Source organism: Leucoraja erinacea, chromosome 5 (genome assembly GCF_028641065.1).
Source record: "Leucoraja erinacea ecotype New England chromosome 5, Leri_hhj_1, whole genome shotgun sequence".
NCBI lineage: Eukaryota > Metazoa > Chordata > Chondrichthyes > Rajiformes > Rajidae > Leucoraja > Leucoraja erinaceus.
The window spans coordinates 50535978-50554839 of record NC_073381.1 but is presented as its reverse complement, the minus strand read 5'-3'; the positions used below and the strand labels follow the sequence as shown (position 1 = coordinate 50554839).

The following is an 18862-nucleotide window of genomic DNA, read 5'->3' as shown; positions in this document are numbered from 1 at the left end:
AAGCCCATAAGGGAGTGCAGAGACGGTTCACCAGACTGATTCCTGGGATGTCAGGACTGTCTTATGAAGAAAGACTGGATAGACTTGGTTTATACTCTCTAGAATTTAGGAGATTTTATAGAAACTTACAAAATTCTTAGTTGACAGACTAGATTTGTTCCCGATGTTTTCAAGTCCAGGACAAGGGGTCATAGCTTAAGGATAAGGGGGAAATCCTTTAAAACTGAGATGAGAAGTTCATTGGCTATATTTAAGAGGGAGTTAGATGTGGCCGTTGTGGCCAAGGGGATCAGAGGGTATGGAGAGAAGGCAGGTACGGGATACTGAGTTGGATGATCAGCCATGATATCGAAGGGCCGAATGGCCTACTCCTGCACCTAATTTCTATGTTTCTACACGTTATTTATCAACAATTTACAATTGTTCTTGTACTGTTAATCTGAGACTGGTATCTTAATTGGGTCACTTCATCAGACGGCAAGGACATGTGGCTCATTCAACTTGAAAGCCTGATTCTGAGTACATGGCAATCACTGGCTTGATGATGCATGTGCAATTACGTTTATACATTCATGACAAAGTGGAATGATAATCTGACACTGATTTCCATTTTGAATTTAAAGAACAGGAATCTGAGGAAAAACTAAATTATTACAAGCATTCTTAAATGATTTAATTCCTCTTATAATTGTTCCAGAGTTCCAATGTTCACGATGGAACAATAACTGCAGCTACCCAGTAGATGCCCTAATAAGTCACAGTGAGATGTCACAGACGGAATTTGTAATATTAGGTTGGGAGCCAGTAAGGTTAACTTTTGGAGATGTTTTTTGAAGTTGTATTTATTCTTATGCCATAATTTAAAAGGGGATCTCAACTCTGAGAACATTTCTGGTCACAGAAATATATTCTGAAATATCCAGATCTTCTTACAAGTTAAAAGGAAATCTTGAAGTTAGCAAAGTCAGATCTTGAGTAAATGTCATGGAAAACCTTTGATGTTTAATGTGATATGAAGTTGATGATGTAAAATTAGTAGCCTGACTGCATCATCGGCCATGATGTGGAGTGACTTATGATGGGCATAATTGATTTTTCTCACACACAGTATGTTCTTTCTATTAAAAATATTACCATGGTAATTGAATGTGACCGATGTGTTGACTAGCATGTTCATGTGTGTATGTGTTTTTTTTAGGTGGTCCAAACATGTGGGCAATCACCTCAGAGGAACGAGTCAAACATGATCAGCAATTTATAAGTATCAAACCACTTGGAGGATTACTTTCAGGTTTGTGCACAGTAGAGCTTTATAAAAGGGTTAAGATGGAACGTATGTGGTTACATAATATTTGCATAACTGCTTATTTTTGCCCCTGCTCTATAGATGTTCTTGACACACATTATAATGGAGATTAATCGGATATATTATTACAGTTTTAATTCAATTAAGTGTAACACAGATTAGAATGAAAACACCTCAAGATTGTTCTCCCAATAGTCAAAATGCAACTGCATTCAGCTTTCCTTGATATTTTCGAACTTGGAAATCTAAATTTTAAAATCTAAATGATCCACTGAATTTCGTTACCATGCTGATTTTCAGGACAATAAAGATTAAAAAACATGCGTGCAGATATTTCAATGCATGCTTTATTTACAAAGCACAACAATGTAGGAAGTCCATGTGATACATCTGTAGGAAGTGTATAACTACAAACAAACATACAAATTAGGAGGAAAAGTAAAAGAAACACTGAGATTGCTCAACTATTTAATATTATGGCTGATCTGAATATCACATCAATTCTGCATTTCCATCTTACCATGTTAAGTATAGGGTGAAAGGTTACCACGGTTATCTGCCTTTGCTGTAAAAACATTCAAAAGCTGTTTCCGCCACCATTTGAGGGAGAAAGTTCAAAAGCACTATTTGTACTCGCCTCCTCCTGCCAACCTCAGAGCTCCTCCCATCGATTCAACCCTATTATTCTTCCTTTCTCTACGCCTCGTATTCATTGTTCCCTCTCCACCTGTTCAAACAGACGATTATAAATCTGAATTAATGTCACGATTCAAACATTGTGGACTACTGTAGGCAATTTTTGGCATTATAAAATTTATTGGTGCCAGAAATGGGCACAGAAAAGATATGCTCCACTGACTTTAGAGAGGAGAAAGATGGCAATGAAAATTTGTTGAAAGGTGGACAAAAATTACAAAAATTCAACAATATAGTTAAAAGAAAAAGACGATGGGTAGGAGGGGGAGCCTTTAGTTCAAAACATAATTAAAAAAACAAATACATGATATTGCTGGTGCAAGACTTTATATAGCTCCATCTAACATTGTTTATGAAGAATAACCCTGGAAGCATTATGTTAATGGGATACAAAAAAAGAAAGGTAAAATTGAGATCACAGTCAGAAAATGATGACATTCAGAAAATGTTGAGGGAAGGATTTTGAAACGATGTGGAAAAAATAACAAAATGGAAGCAACATTGGAAATGTGTTCTTGAGATTGCAATACTATCGTTGAATAAGATTCATGTATTTAGAAAATCTACCATTCTACTCCAAATCTACAGGAATGTGATTGAAACTCGCTGGTCTTTAGATTTCAGACTTTAGAGATACAGGATGAAAACAGGCCCTTCGGCCCAACGTATCCACGCAGACCAGTGATCACCCCGTGCATGAGCATTATCCAACGTACTTGGGACAATTGACAATTTACAAAACTCAATTAACCTACAAACCTGTATGTCTTTAGAGTATAGGAGGAAACCAGAGCACCGGAGAACACCCACGCTGTCACAGGGAGAACGTACAAACACCATGCATACTGCACCTGTAGTCAGGATTGATCCCGGGACTCAGACACTGAAAGGCAGCAACTCTACCGCTGCACGACTGTGCCGCCTCTTGTCATTTTGGTACTTACCATTACTGGGCCTCGTGGTGCTTGACCCATCCTGAGTTTGGGATCATATTATGTCCATGGCATTATTTGCAACTTTACATATATTATACTATACAATATTATATATTGGAAAGGAGTGGTATGCTTGGTGGTGAAAAAGTCATAAAATAGTTTCTTCAGTTTAGATAAGTTGTAAGTTGTATAGTGAAAGCAATGCGGCCATCAAAGGAAACCTTTCATTGTGTACTTGAGACTATGGACGAGAATCTTCACTGCAGCGTGTGACAGTTAATTTAAAATACAAAGAAGTTGGCTTTCAACAAAAAGAGTCGCAGAGAATAGACATGGTGGTTGCATTTTATATAAGCACATTCTACAGGTGTGAACATTTACTTTTGTATAAATTTGAGCCCATTTACATTTTATTCTGATTAACAAAGTCAAGTGAATGTCACTAAGAATCTGTTGTTATATGGTATTTAATACCATGGCTTTTGATTTAAACATATTTATTTTAATGTTAAACAGGTGAGCAAGCTCGTACTTTTTTTCTGCAATCTGGATTACCAAAGCTAGTGCTGGCTGAAATATGGTAAGTGTAGAAGGTAGAACTTTGAACACTTATTTCTGTGTTTTTGATATTTAACCTATTTTACCAGTAAACTAGAAAAAACTAGAGAAAAATGCAGCATAACCTAGTACGTTAAAACAATGATTAGTCCCACAAAAGGGTTTTCAAGATGGTGGCTAGAGGTTAAGGGTATCACCAAGTTAGAACAAGATTTTCTGGCAGTAATTCTGTTGGAACCAATAACCCAGGAAAAGCATTGAAGTCTGCAATTTCAGGAACGACCAAAACAAAACGTCAGATCTTAAAAGTTGATTTCTAATGTACAGACCATCCCTGGGTTACAAATGCCCATCTTGTATGAATAGGCTCCCAAAAATATTACATTCCAAAACCTAACATGTTTATATTATTACATTCTATGAATAGCAGAATTAGTTTTCTCGTCCGCCAAACTTTTAGTGGTTTTCTTACTTATCAGTTTTATGTGCTTTTTTGATACCATACACTGCAATACTGTGGAGCGTTGATCTAATTGAACTGTACTGAACAAGTACCACTGTATTATTTTTGTGGTACTTGAGCATATGATGGCCAGAATTCAATGAAGACATCTATATAGTTGTTTATTTCCTTTTCAGGACCCTTTCCGACTTGAACAAGGATGGAAAGATGGACCAGCAGGAATTCTCCATTGCAATGAAACTAATCAAGATGACCCTTCAAGGTCATCCAGTTCCTACCATTCTTCCACTAGTCATGAAACAGCCCCCAATCCCCTCACCTTTGAACTCTGCACGATTTGGTAGGTAAAATTGAGTAGCTTACAAAGTCTTGGATAGTTACAGTATTTTGTGTAATGTTCTCACAATTCTAAATATATTGGCTTTTGAAAGGTACACTTATGTTGAATTAAGATTATCGTCTTCAGGTTAGAATGTGTGTGTAATTGAAGAAATGTAATTGGCATCTAATTTTAACATCCTGGAATCCTTATTTTTTGTGTAATTTAAAAAAAAAAAATATTGTAAACAATATTCATCAGTACTTCATTTTAAGATTAGATGGTGCATTCTCTCAGAGAAATATCTCTAGTTACGTTCCAGTGCATTTGGTATAGTTTCAATGCTCATTTTGCAAAATTTCACTGGTCTGTCGTCATTCAGTTACTAGGTATTAATGATGAGATAAACTTTCAAACTATACTATAAGCTCTGTATCCTAGCCATTGATTTGGTTATCTCTCTGTCATAAGTTGAACCAGACAGTAAAGACCTCTGGGTTTTATTTGATCCTGATCCTCCATGTACACAAATGTCAAACCAGGATAGGACAGTGAACCGTGGGGTTCATGACTTGGATCTGTTTATTATTGTCACATGTACTGGAGTGTAATGAAAAGGTTTTTTGTTGTCTGCTATGCAGTCAGCGTAAAGACTATACATGATTACAATCAATCAGTCTACAGTGTACAGACACAGATAAAAGGGTATAACATTTGGTGCAAAATAAAGTCTGATTCAAGATATGATTCAAAGGTCGCTAATGTGGCAGATGGGACGACAGAACCATACTCTAGTTGGTGAGAGGACGGTTCAATTGTCTGGTAACAGCCGGGTAGAAACTGTCCCTGAATCTGGAGGTGTGCATTTTCAAGATGGGAGAGGGGAGAAGAGGGAGTGGCCGGGGTGAGACGGGTCCTTGCTTATGCTGGTGGTTTTGCTGATGCAGCGTGAAGTGTAGATGGAGTCAATGGAAGGGAGGTTGGTTTGTGTGATGGTGTGCGCTACGTCCCAAAACTCTGCAATTTTTGTGCTCTTGGAGGAAACTGTACCCAAACCATGCTGTGATGCACCCCGATAAAATGCTTTCTACGAAACATCTGTAAAACTTGGTGAAGATTTTTGTGGACATGTCTAACTTTCTACGCCTTCTAAGGAAATAGAGGTGTTGAGTATTGGTGTGCTTTTTTTTGGAGTACATAGGAATACAAGTACATAGTTCTTTAATATTAGCATCACAGGTAGGCAAGGTGGTGAGAAAGGTGTTCAATCAGTATGGGCATTGGATATAGCAGTTGGGATGTTCATTGTAGTTGTACAATACATTGGTAAGGCAACACTTGTAGTGTGCCAGCGTGCCAAAAGGCCTTTCTCACCACCTGGCCTATCTGTGATGCTATTTTCAGGGAGCCATGTACTTGTATTCCTAGGTCCCTCTATTCTACAACACTTAACATCGTCGAGACTATGCGTAGACTTGTCAACCAAGGATGAGTGAACCAAGGAATTGCTGCGTGAGCGGTCTCTGCAGAAAGCAGAACGGGGTGGAGATGGGAAGACATGACAAGTGGTGGGATCACATTGGAGGTGATGGAAATATCAGAGGATTGATATCTGGGATGCGGAGGCTGGTGGGGTGAAAGGTGAGGACCAAGGGAACTCTATCCTTGTTCCGTCTGGGTGGAGGGTGAGCATGATCAGAACTATGGGACACAGAGGAGATGTAGGTGATGATTCCATCTATGACAGAAGGTGGGAGGAGCCATGTTTCCTAAAGAAAGATGACATCACAAAAGCCTTGGACTGGAAAGTCTCATCTTTGGAGCAGATGCAGTGCAGATGGAGGAATTGAGAGTAGGGAATAGTTTATTTGCAAGAGGCAGGGTGGAGTGAAGTGTCTGAAGAAGGGTTTCGGCCCGAAACGTTGCCTATTTCCTTCGCTCCATAGATGCTGCTGCACCCGCTGAGTTTCTCCAGCTTTTTTGTGTACCTTGGAGTGAAGTGTAGTCCAGATAACTCTGGGAGTAGGTAGAGTTATAAGTAGCGGGTTTATAGCCAGAGGAGGTAGTTGAGGCAGGCACAATAACAGCATTTAAAAGACACTTGGACAGGTACATGGATAGGGAAGGTTGAGAGGCATTTTGGTTGAATATGGGCAAATGTAACTAGCTTTTATGGGGCATCTTGGTTGGCATGGGCGAGTTGAGCTGCAGGGCCTGTTTCTGTACTGTATGACTATGCATTACACCCACTGCTTCCATCTTCATACTGTCTCTACAACTTAACCCACTTGCTGCAGAAGCCTTTATCCTTGCTTTTTTAATACCACACACAAGAATATTCCTATAAATTCCAGCTTTTGTCCTCATCATTTGTAATATTTAGTTAATTAAAACTGCTGTACATGAGACTTTCCATAATGGTGCACACCAAATGCAACTTATCTTGCAGGCCTGGTGCCGCTGCGCCCCTTTCAATTCATACTTAATTGTGATACAGAAAAAATCATTGAGTCGATTAAGTCCATGCTGGCTCCTTGTAGATAAATGTCACCAATTTCTCCCCTTAGTTCCCCATACCCCTGCAACGTATTCTCCCTCACATGCTCATTAAGTTCCCTTTGGTTTGTTTGTCACTTATGTGAACTTGGGGATCATTTACAGTTGCCATTTCTTTGGGGCATGGGATGAAAACTAGTACAGGTACATGGATAGGAAAGGTTAAGAAGGATATGGGCCAAATACAGACAAATGGGACTAGCTTAAATGGGACCTGTTGGTTGGCATGGACAAGTTGGGTCAAAGGACCCATTTCCGTGCTGTATGACTCTGAACAGATCATACCAAGAATATACAAACGCCACCCATGCAACCTGCATTGCTAGAGCTGTGAGTCAGCAGCACTAACTGTTGAGCAACCAGCTGCACTCCTGGTCCATCAACTGATTTAAACTTCTCAGAGTTTTATACAAATCTTGAACATCTCTGTTATCTCCTCCAAAATCTTTTTCTTCCAATTTTGACCTTCCAGTATATACATTTCTGAATTTACAATCTTCTCAGCATCTTAGCCTTCAGTAATAAGGCCTTGGTTTGCGAATTCTCAGGGTAAGCTGTATTCTTCACCCCTCCTACCTCCCAAAGATTAGATCTTTTTCTCTTTCTTCCTTCTCTTTCTCTCTTTTCATTTCTCCTTCAGCCAGCCCGGCCCCCTTCTTGTTCATTGTCTCATCAGCTTTTGATAACTGCCTTATGAAGCAACTTGGAAAATGTTGCTGTTAATGACACTGTATGAATGCATGTTATTTTGTTGAAGCCTCATTGACAACCATGAACAGTGTGCTTTTCATTTCAAGGTACTTCATTCTTAGCTACATATCAACTTCTGTTTGCTTTATAAAATATTTTAACAAATCTTATTGCATTTTAATTATTTTATTGCCAATTTACAAATTGTTCATATCTAAATTCCAAACATAGGAATGGGAAGTTTGCCAAATCTGTCTGTCCCACCAAACATGGCTTCATTTACTTCCTTGGCTCCCACTTCATCGATGACATCAGTGTCCACCTTGCCACCTCTGAATATGTCAGTTCCCCTGGTGCCTGCTGTTAGTCCGTCAGCCTTTGCAAATGGTACATCTGTCCTCATTCAGCCTTTATCTACACAGAGTTCTGCAAGTAAGTATGACACGTTCTATAATAGCACTTTGAATATTTTATTTATGTTTTTCATTTGCTCCTCGTAGACCTTTGTATTGAATTTTTGAGAAATTGACAGTAGGCACTTATATTAAAAAAAAACAAGGGTTAACCTGTTTACAAATCCAAGTGCTTGTGTTAGGTATCACAATTATGACTCGGTTATTAACAAGTCCCAGTGCAATTTGTTTAGAGTGAACAAACACTTCAGGATGATGGTGAACTAAATTTGACAACCAAAGCAATCATGTGACATTCCCGAGCTGTTGAACCAATGAATGTTGCTGCTGCTGCCATGGAGCTTGCTGATTCAATGTCCATCATTTCATAACAATCGAAACCATCCTATTTTTTGTTTTAGTGCTTAGCCTAAATTTATTGTTAAATTTCATTATGTAGAGCAAGATAAACGAGTCGGGAAGAATGACTAGACTTAACATTATCATTATCAATATTTTTTTTATTTCAAGGATTTTCTCTTTTGTTGTTTAAAAAAGGCAAAATGGGGAAACCAGGAAAAATATAGCTGGTGAGCCTTTCGCCAGTAAAAGGGAAATTATTGGAGAACATTCTTAGGGATAGGAATTGCCCGCATAAAGAAAATATGTCCCTACTGGGGATCGCCAGCATGGCTTTGTGCAGGGAAGGTCATGTCTGACAGATTTGATTGTGTTTTCTGAGGAAATGATAAAGGTTATTGATGACGGAAAAGCATTCAACAAGGTCCCTTGTGGCAGGCTGATCCAGCAGATTAAGGCACATGGGATCCACAGAGACTTGGTAGATTGGATTCAAAATTGGCTTGGTCATTGAAAGTGGTGCATAGAGGTGAAGAGACTGACTGGTATTCTGACTGGAGGTTTGTGAACAGTGGCGTTCTGCTGGGATCAGTGCTGGGTCCTGTGTTTGTAATATGTATAAATGATTTGGATGAAAATGCAAGTGGTGATAAGTAAGTTTGCAGATGACACACAGAATGGTGGAATTGTAGATAGTGAATAGGTTGTCAAAGATAACAGCAGGATATAAATAATTTGGAAATATGGACAGAGAAATGGCAGATTTTATCCAGACGTGTGTGAGGTGTTGCACTTTTGAAAGTCAAATACAAGTGAAAAGAAGACAGTAAAGTGCAGGACCTTTGTACAGTGGAATCTTGCGATGGAAGTCCTTAGTTCTCTGAAAGTGGCAACATAAGTAAAGAAGGTATATGACATAATATTTCACCAGGGGTGCAATGAAATTCCTTGTTCATATGAAGCTAACAGAGAATACATAGTGATATCTATCTATCTATCTATCTATCTATCTATCTATCGCGCTGGATCTTCGCCGTCTGGCACAGGATGCATGTGCAGGCCCAGTGGCCAACCTGCTTGCGCATATCGTGCCACATGAACCGAGCGGCCACTAGTGCCGTCGTCGCCCGGATTGATGGGTGAGCCGGCCCGTGGATAACATCGTAAATCCTCTGGCAGCAGGGACGATGGGACGTGGCTGACCGGATGACACATCGCACAGGATCGTTGCCCCTCCAGGACCGAGAGGGACATCCTCGAGGTGAAGGCCGGAGATGACAGTCCGGTAGGCGGGCATCTCATCGTCCGTGAGCTGCGTCGCCGCCAGGGCAGAATAGTCAATCCCCAGCGCTACCTCGAACACGGCGTCGATGGCGTGGCGGGACAATGCGTTGGCCACCCGGTTCTCTTTCCCTTCGACGTAGCGGATGGAGGTGGTGTATTCGGAAATGTACAGCAACTGGCGCTGCTGTCATGCGGACCCAGGGCAAAAGTGAGCGGCTTGTGGTCTGTGTAGGCGGTGAACGGGTGGCCCTCCAGGAAGTAGCGGAAGTGGCGCACTGCCAGGTACAACCAGAAGCTCGCGATCGAAAGCGCTGTACTTAGTCTGAGCGCGGTTGAGGTGCCGGCTGAAGAAGGCCAGGGGCCGCCAACCTCCGTCCGTCAGTTGTTCTAGCACAGCACCAACCGTCGACTCCGAGGCGTTCACCGTAAGGGCAGTCGAGGGCATCTTCCCGCAGGTGCACCAGCAGTGCAGCCCGAGCAAGGGCCTCCTTCGCACCTACAAATGCTTGCACTGCCTTGTCGGTCCACTCGACGTCCTTATGCCCGCCCGCCAGAAGTTGACGGGGAAACCGACGGATGGCGTCGACCCAGTCCAGCAGGGGAACCGCGCCTTGCGAAGTCACGCGGTGGCCTGGGAAGTCGATTCCGGTTACCCCAAAACGCCAGAAGGTGCAACTCCAGAGCAAACAAAATCATGGGAGACCCCTTCCACCCCTGCAACGGACTGTTCCAGCTGCGACGGTCAGGCAAACGCCTCCGTTGCCATGCGGTGAGAACGGAGAGGTTGAGAAGGAGTTTCTTCCCAGAGGCAATTCGGACTGTAAACGCCTATCTCACCAGGGACTAACTCTACAGAACGTTTTTCCTTCCATTATTTATTATGGAAAAGAATATGTGTGTTATGATTGTGTTTATAATTTGTTTGGTTGTTTTGTTGTTTGTCTTTTGCACAAAAGTCCGCGAGCATTGCCACTTTCATTTCACTGCACATCTCGTATGTGTATGTGACAAATAAACTTGACTTGACTTGACTTGACTTGATACAGTGGCCACATGATGTGGGCCGCGGATGGCACAAAACGATGATAAAATGCCACCATCCCGACAAACTCCTGCAGGCCGCGCACCGTGTATGGACGGGGAAACTAACGGATGGTGTCGACCCTGTCCAGCAGGGGAACCGCGCCTTGCGAAGTCACGCGGTGGCCTAGGAAGTCGATTCCGGTTACCCCAAAACGGCACTTGGCGAGGTTGACAGCCAAGCCATGCTCGCTGAGCCGCTGACAGAGCTGCCGGAGGTGGGCGCAGTGCTCCTGCTGCGAGCGGCTGGCCACCAGGATGTTGTCAAGGTAGATGAAAACAAACTCGAGGCCGTGACACACACCGTCCATCAATCGTTGGAATGCCTGCACAGCGTTCTTAAGGCCGAACGGCATTCGCACTAATTCATACAGCCCGAACGGCGTGATGATTGCCGTCTTGGGTACATCCTCCGGGTGGACCGGGATCTGGTTATAACCCCGTACCAGATCCACTTTGGAGAATATACTAGCCCCGGCCAAATGGGCGGTGAAGTCCTGGATGTGGGGTACGGGGTATCGGTCTGCGGTTGTTGCGGCATTCAACCCGCAAGCAAAGTCCACAAGAGAGGAAGCTGGCACCCAAACCCTTGCCTTTTATCCCTCTAGTTAAGGGCAGCCTCTGGACTGAACCATTCCCGTGCCGAGGGAGTTGATAGTTGGGATGGCCCGACCCTTGGGAGCCGCCACAACGTATTAAACGTGTAAATTAAAAGCAGAGTAACTGTTTTTATATTTATTGTGTTTTTTTATTGTTTACATTTAATGTTTATACTTTCCATTAAAATCCTTAATAATGAATAGAACTTAAAATCATGAAATAAAAATCTAGTTTGCTCACCTAGTCTAGCGGTGTCTCTTTCTGTTGTGTGTCCCCCCTACCCCATCCCCCCCCCCCCCCCCTCCCCCTCCTGGTCCGGGGCTATGCTGGGAGAGAGCCCCCGAGCACCTGCCCCGGGGCGACTGGCACTGACCTGCTGGCGTCACCGACGTGAAGACGGTGCGAAGCCCCCGCGCCTGGTGCAATGGGCGGGGAGCTAGAGAGGGGAGGGAAGGGGTCACACACATGGCCGGGAAGCAGAGGGGTGTAGGTGGGGGTGGCGACAGACAGGGCCAAAAAAGAGAGGGAGAAAGACAGAAACACCGACATGCAACGGTAAACTCATGGGCTATCTCTCTCGTTCTTATGGCAGGTGATTGTCGCGTGCCAAATGTTTCTGACTTAAAGCCTTGGGATTTTGCCCTTCGGAAATCTTAGGGGGAGGGGGGTTAAGTTTGTTTGATCGCCCCCGAATTTCCCAGGGACAGGGAGACACACAGCGGCGTTTGAGACTGGTGGGCAATCACTACCAAAGTGTCTGCCCACACAGTCAGAACACCTCTCCTGCACTTGTCTCCCGTACTAAGTCACCCCAACCCCTGATTACCACCCCTTTAATTTCCCCCCACCTCGGGGTCCCACTCCAGTCCCGTGCCGACCCCTGGCACTGAAGGGAGCGACAATCAACTGTGGATTTAAATAATTCATACCATGCAATGGCAGATGCTGGTTGAGTGACACATTTGGCTGACTAACACAAAGAATGGCAAATTTGGAAATCCCCGAGAATTTATGTCAAATATGCTGCTTGTCCGACAAGTTAAAGATTTTCCACAAGCACTCACGAATTACTACGGTTCCAGCAAAACTACGTTCTTACAACAATTTTTTCAAATTTTAACTTCAAGAGTGAATTTGACTACGTGGAAAATCTAGAACTCTGTATTGTTTACATTAACAGCATCCCAGGTACATGCCGTTATGGCACGATTCGCTAAGTTGGTCCACGATTTGCAGGTTCCCGTTTTAATTGTAAGCGTAGTACCACAAGTTTAAATTTGTTTTACACCTCCATCACACTTGGATAGCTGATTTGAAGCTAGACATTAAACAACATCAATTAGAACAAAGTAACCTAATAGCTAACCAATATATTGCAATTATTTTATGTCAAACGGATGTGCTTTAATGACAATTTGGTATTTTCAGAAGCACTGATTCAAACTTCCAGCAAAAATATTTTATTAACTAATTTTTAAGTTTGTTTCAAACTTGTGTCTACAGATCATCAATCTAGAACTCTGTATTGTTTATCCAGCATCAAACATTATGGCACTATTTGTGGACATTTGCAGGTTGTTTAAAGCAAGCGTAGTAATACAGCAGAAATCCCCACACCTCCATCACACTTTGATAGCTGATTTGAAGCTAGACATTAAACAACATCAATTAGAACAAAGTAACCTAATAGCTAACCAATATATTGCAATTATTTTAATTAAATTGCATTTAAGTTATTGTATTATTGTCATAAATGTGAGCTGCTATATTGCTTCTATCAATATTAGGTTACATTAACATTTGCTCCCCATTTTAGGATAACGAGCAAAAACATATGGTATATAGTAAAATGATAGCAATGTAAAAGGAAGGGAGCCTACTGTTGTGTTACCTTGCATTTTTAATGCCATGGTATTTATATTTTCAGCACTTCCTCATGCTGGGTCTCTGAGACAGACAATAGCAGGATTCGGAGGCTCTGGGCTTCATAAGGCACAGTCGCTGATTGATCTTGGTTCCAGCAGGTACAAGCAGAATGTTATTAGAACATTTTTCTCGTGATTATATTGTTAGAGTCAAAGGACATGGAAACAGGGCCTTTAGCCCAATTCGCACATGTTGACCAAGGTGCCCCATCTACATCAGCCCCACCTGCCCATATTTGGCCCATATCTCTCTAACCCTTTCCTACCCATGTACCTGTCCAAATGTCTTTTAAATATTGTTATAGTACCTGCCTCATTCCTTCAACGGCAACTCGTTCCATATACCCACTGTGTGAAATTGTTGCTCCTCAATTTCCTATTAAATCTTTCCCTTCTCACCATAAACCTATATCTTCTGGTATCAGATTTCTCAATTCTGGGTAAAAGACTGCATTCAACCTATATATTCTCGTTTTTGATCTCAAACACTTCTTTTAGATCATCCCTCAGCCTCCTGCACTCCAAGGAATAAATTCCTAGCCTGCCCAGCCTTTCCCTTTAGCTCGGTTCCTGAAGTCCTGGCACCATCCTGGTAAATGTTCTCTGCACTTTTCCAGCTTAACATCATCCATCCTATAGCAGGTGATGATAACTGAACGCAGTACTCCAAATGCAACCTAATCAACATCTAGTGCAACTGTAAACATAACATATTTCAGTAGAGATTTTCTTTGCGAGTTTAGAAATTCACTCCTCTGTACCTTTGATACATTATGTCCCTGCGATCAACGGAGGAATCGATCGAGATGCTGCGTACGCCCTCAATGCGCCTGTGGGCCGACAGGCAGTTGACGCGCCGGCTCTGTCACGCTAGTTCAAGCCAGAGATCGGCTGTCCCCCGCTCGGCGAAAAGCAGGGGGGAACAGCCGATGTTTGGCTTGAGCCACAATGACAGAGCCGGGCCGGGGGGGGAGTGGAGGAGGGCCGGGCGGCAGCAGCCGTTGGGAAAAATGTCAGCGTTTTTGGAGGAGAGCCGGGCGGCAGCAGCTGTTATGGTGGCTGGCCAGCAGGAGGCGACAAAATGAGTGAGTGGGGATGGGGGGGGAAAGGATTTTATTAAAAATTAGTAGATTAAAACGACGAAATTTAATGAGGATTGGATTTGCGAATGTAAAAGTGAAATGTCTAGCGAAATGGAAAGAATCTCTGAGTTTTTGTGTGTGGTTTTGGCGGACCAAGGAATCAAAGGCCAAATCTGACACCCTCAAACAAATGAAGACACAAACAAATAAAGACACACACACCCAGAGTTTTAAAAGTATATAGATAGATACACCACTTTCAAGTACCAGCATCCCTAGATCCCTCTGCTCTGCACACTCCCCAGGGTCCTGCCATTAACTGTGAATGGCCTGCTCTGATTTGACTTCCCAAAATGCAACGTCTAACACTTACCTGCATTAAACTCTATTAACCATTCCTTAGCCCACTTGCCCAACCGATCAATTTCCTGTTGTAATTTTTGATAACCACCCACTTCAGTGTAATCTGCAAATTTATTTATGTCTTCTACATTCTCTTTTAAATCGTTGATATAAATCGCAAACAGCAATTGGCCCTGTATCAATTCCTAAGGCACACCAGTAGTAAGAGGCCTCCAGCCTGATAAACAACCTTTAACTGTCACCCTCTGCTTCCTTCCAGGTAGCCAATTTTCTATCCAGTTGGCTAGCTTTCCCTAGATCCCATGCGATCCTAATCTTACCATGTGGGTTACTGAAGTCCATGTAGACAATGCCTATGGCTTTCCATCATCACCCATTTTTGGCTATTTTTCCAAAAGGCTTGACAGATTCGTGAGACACGATCACCCATGTACAAATCCATGCTGACTATCCCTAATCAGCCCCTGTATATACAAATGTATATATATTTTATCGCTCAGAATCCTCTCCAGTAACTAGCCTAACAAAGATATTAGGCTCACTGGTCTATAGTTGGCAGGAATTTCCTTGCCGCCATTCTTAAATAGAAGCACATCCTTAACCACCCTCTTGTCTTCCAGGACCTCACCTGTGCCTAATAATGATTTTATATATCGCAGCCAGGGCGCCTGCAATTTAGTCTCTAGCTTCCCCCCGTGTGCTCGGATATATCTGATGAGGCCCGGGAGATTTATCTATCGTCGTACACCTTTGGACGTCCAGCATGTCCTTGACTGTAATACGGACTGTCCTCGAGACATTCCTTTTAACTGTTCCAAATTCCCTAATCGTCTTGTCTTTCTCCAAGATAACAACAGATGAGAAATATTTGCTGAGGACATTGCCCAGAGATGTCGGCTTTGGTTTCTGAGGAGCTCTATTCTCTCTAGTTGCCCTCTTTCACTTCATGTACTTATAAAATCTCTTTGGATTTTCCTCAATATTATCTGCCCAAACTATCTCCTGCCTGCTTTATGCCCTCCTTAATCCCTTCTTAAGTATGCTTTCAGTTTCTGAAACTCCTCCAAGTATAGACTTAATCCCAGTTCCTATACCTGTCCTATGCCTTCCCCTTTTTCCTGACCAGAGCCTCAATTTCTCACATTATCCAAGCTTCCTTCGTCCCACCTGCCTTGCCCTTCACTGTAGCAGAAACAGCATGCTTGTCCTGAAATGTGATCACACTTTTAAAAGTATCCTACTTTCCGTATGTTCCTTTCCCCCAAACAACCTAATCCAATCAACTTTAGCAAGTTGCTAAAATACCATAAAAGTTGGCCTTGCCCTAATTTAGAACTTGAGGGCCTGCCCTAAGTTAGAGTGAAGGGCAAGAGGCAAATGTAAGGGAGCTTGGCTGACGAGGAAAATTGAGGCATTGGTCAAGAATAAGAAGAACGCATGGGACAGGTATAGGCAGCTGAGATCAAGTGCATCCCTGGAAGAGTTTTGGGAACTGAATAAACTAAAAATTAAAATGAGAAGGGCAAAAAGGGCCAGGAAATAGCTCTGGCATAAAGCGTTAAGGACAATCCCAAGAGATTTTATAAATACACAAGGGGGAAAAGGGTAACTGGATAGAGAGTGGGACCCCTCAGGAATCAAAGCGGTCAGCTCTGTGTGGAGCCACAACAGGTGGGCAAGGTCCTCTGAGTATTTATCGAGGAGAAAGACAGGAGGATGGAGGAACTTGGGACAGTCAATGGAAGTGTCCTGCAAGCAGTCAGTGTTATGCTCGAAGAGGTGCTGAAGGTAGATAAAGGTATGAAGGTTGATAAATCTCCAGGGCCTGATCAGATATATCCGAGGACACTGTGGGAAACTAGAGAGGAAATTGTGGGAGTCCTGGTTGAAATTTACGAGTCATCTTTAAATACAAGAGAGATGCGGAAGACTGGAGGGTGTCTAATGTTGAGCCTCTTTTCAAGAAGGGCTGCAGGGAAAATGCTGGGAACTGTAGATTAACAGCTGTAGTTGGAAAGTTACTAGACAGTATTCTGAGGGATAGGATGTACAGGTATTTGGATGGACAAGTGCTGGTTACGGATAATCAGCATGGTTTTATACGTGGGCGGTCATGTCTCACAAATCTGTGAGTTTTTTGAAGACGTGATCAAAAAACGTTGATGAGGGCAGAGCTGTAGATGTATAAATGGATTTCAGTAAGGCATTGGACAAGGTTTTGCATGGAAGCCTGCTCGGGAAGGTTAGATCACATGGGATCCAAGGAGAGATAGTTTGCTTCTCAGACTGGAGGCCTGCGACTAGTGGTATGCCTTAGGGTTCAGTGCTGGGCCCATTATTGTTTGTCATTACTGTACATCAATCATTTTGAAAATAACATACATGGCAAGATTAGCAAGTTTGCTGATGATACAAAAGTGGGTGGTTTTGCAGATAGTGAAGATGGTGGTAGGACTACTACAGCCGGTGTTGGGCTGAAGGGCCTGTTTCCATAATATTTCACTTTATGACACTCTATCCATAACTATTTTAAAGCAAATAGAACAGTGGTCATTTGTCCCAAAAGATTCACCCACAGACTCACCAGTCACTTGCCCTTCCCAATTTCCTGAGAGTAAGTCAGGCTTTGCTCTTTCCCTTGTGGAGTCTGCTACATGTTGCCTGCAAAAATGTTCCTGAACACATTTGACAAATTCCACCCTTGGCACTATGACAGTCCCAGTCTCTATTTTGAAAGTTATAATACCCTACTATGACAACCTTATCAGTCTTGCAGCTGTTTTACAGATTTACCTATCTGTCCAAATCAAACCAGATGTTTTCATTATTAACATTTTTAATGTGTTAATTAGGTGCACATTGTACTTTTAGTGTTTACTAAATTGCTCAGAAACAAAGCAGCCCTTTGCATTGGAAATGTATTTAAGTTTTAATACGGAGAAACCCGCTGCACTTCTTTATCCTTGATTATTAAATTGTCTAGAAATGCTTCCCTTTCACATGATAAAATCAGTTTTCAATTTTTGAAATGCGTCAAAGAAAATGATTAGTGAAACATTTGCAAATATCTCTTTCCTATCTAAATATGGGGGAGCACTTCATTATGCTTAGCAGATGGCGTTGTTTAATATATCCTGAAGTTATTCGGCACAAATGGAAGTATGCCAGTGTCATGTGATAATTAATAGTTTGCCAATCAGTTGCATATTTTAATTGGGATTTGGCTCTCAATTTAATTAATGTAGTTTCCTAATGTAAGGAATTTAGTTCTATTATGGTTTTTTCCGCTAAACGCTCTTACCTACAAGTGAGAGTGCTGTTGTTTAGCTGCAGATCACTGTGTTAGATTGATGTCTTCAAATAGCCGTGAGGAATTTTGCATTTAATTCTTACCCAATTTGGTAAAGGTGCACCTTTTTCAATGTTCATTGACATGGCAAAGAATATTTATTGTTGGTCTTTACAACGGATATGTTGTAGACTGTGAAGAAAATGTTTTGATAATTTAATTAAACACTTTTGTATTAACAAATGTGTTATTGAAAAATTTGGGAGTTTAGATAAACAAAAATGCTTTATTAATATATTCATGAATTAGACATGAAAGTATAAAGTACCTTCCTTTTAGAAGTGAGAGTATTTTGTATAAATGAATAGATGTACTGTTTGTGAATTCAGTACAGAATGATTTTAATCTTTGCTAATGTACTTTAAAATACAATTTTTTTGAACTTGGAGGAAGGAAAAACGATATCCTTTTAAGAGCGTTCAGTTGTTGTGATGCACTTCATTTCAAACTAATTACATTCTAAAGTTGTTCCCAGTAGGATGAGAGGATTGAAGTTGTGTTCTGGTCTTTTGTGTAAAATGTAAGTCTTTCAGTAAGGCAGAAGAGCGTATGATGAAATGAGTAAAATACCAAAATAGTTCATAAACTAGTTATGAGGAGCTGGCAATGTTTTAACAATAAAATGGTTTATTTCAGATGAAAAATTAATAGTGAGATTAAACGAGTACTTACCAGTACGAAGTTTGATCTGTATTTTATGAGGAGTTACGATGAGGGATTACGTGAAGAACCCACCCAGCGCGCAGGTGCGGCATACTTCCAAGCAGCGGTGTGGAATCACAGATAGACACAAATTGAAGTAAAGATAGTAAAGATTAATGAGACATCAGGCCGAGTTTGATCTATACAATGAGGGTGGGAGCGGAGGGCACGTAATCCCTCATCGTAACTCCTCATAAAATAC

At 41.9% G+C, this 18862-nt stretch overlaps 1 protein-coding gene across 9 annotated transcripts in view; it reads left to right on the top strand.

Moving 5' to 3' along the window:
• LOC129697234 (intersectin-2-like) overlaps nucleotides 1-18862 on the top strand; it is a 160445-nt gene that overhangs the window by 42295 nt on the left and 99288 nt on the right. For all 9 annotated transcript variants that reach the window (XR_008723475.1, XM_055635583.1, XM_055635580.1 and 6 more), the window contains 5 exons: nucleotides 1199-1291; nucleotides 3454-3517; nucleotides 4135-4298; nucleotides 7755-7955; nucleotides 13167-13263. Coding sequence is in view for 8 of the 9 variants with exons in the window: in XM_055635583.1 (XP_055491558.1) it covers nucleotides 1199-1291; nucleotides 3454-3517; nucleotides 4135-4298; nucleotides 7755-7955; nucleotides 13167-13263 (619 nt within the window). In the remaining variant the exon portion in view is untranslated. The remainder of the gene's footprint in view (nucleotides 1-1198; nucleotides 1292-3453; nucleotides 3518-4134; nucleotides 4299-7754; nucleotides 7956-13166; nucleotides 13264-18862) is intronic.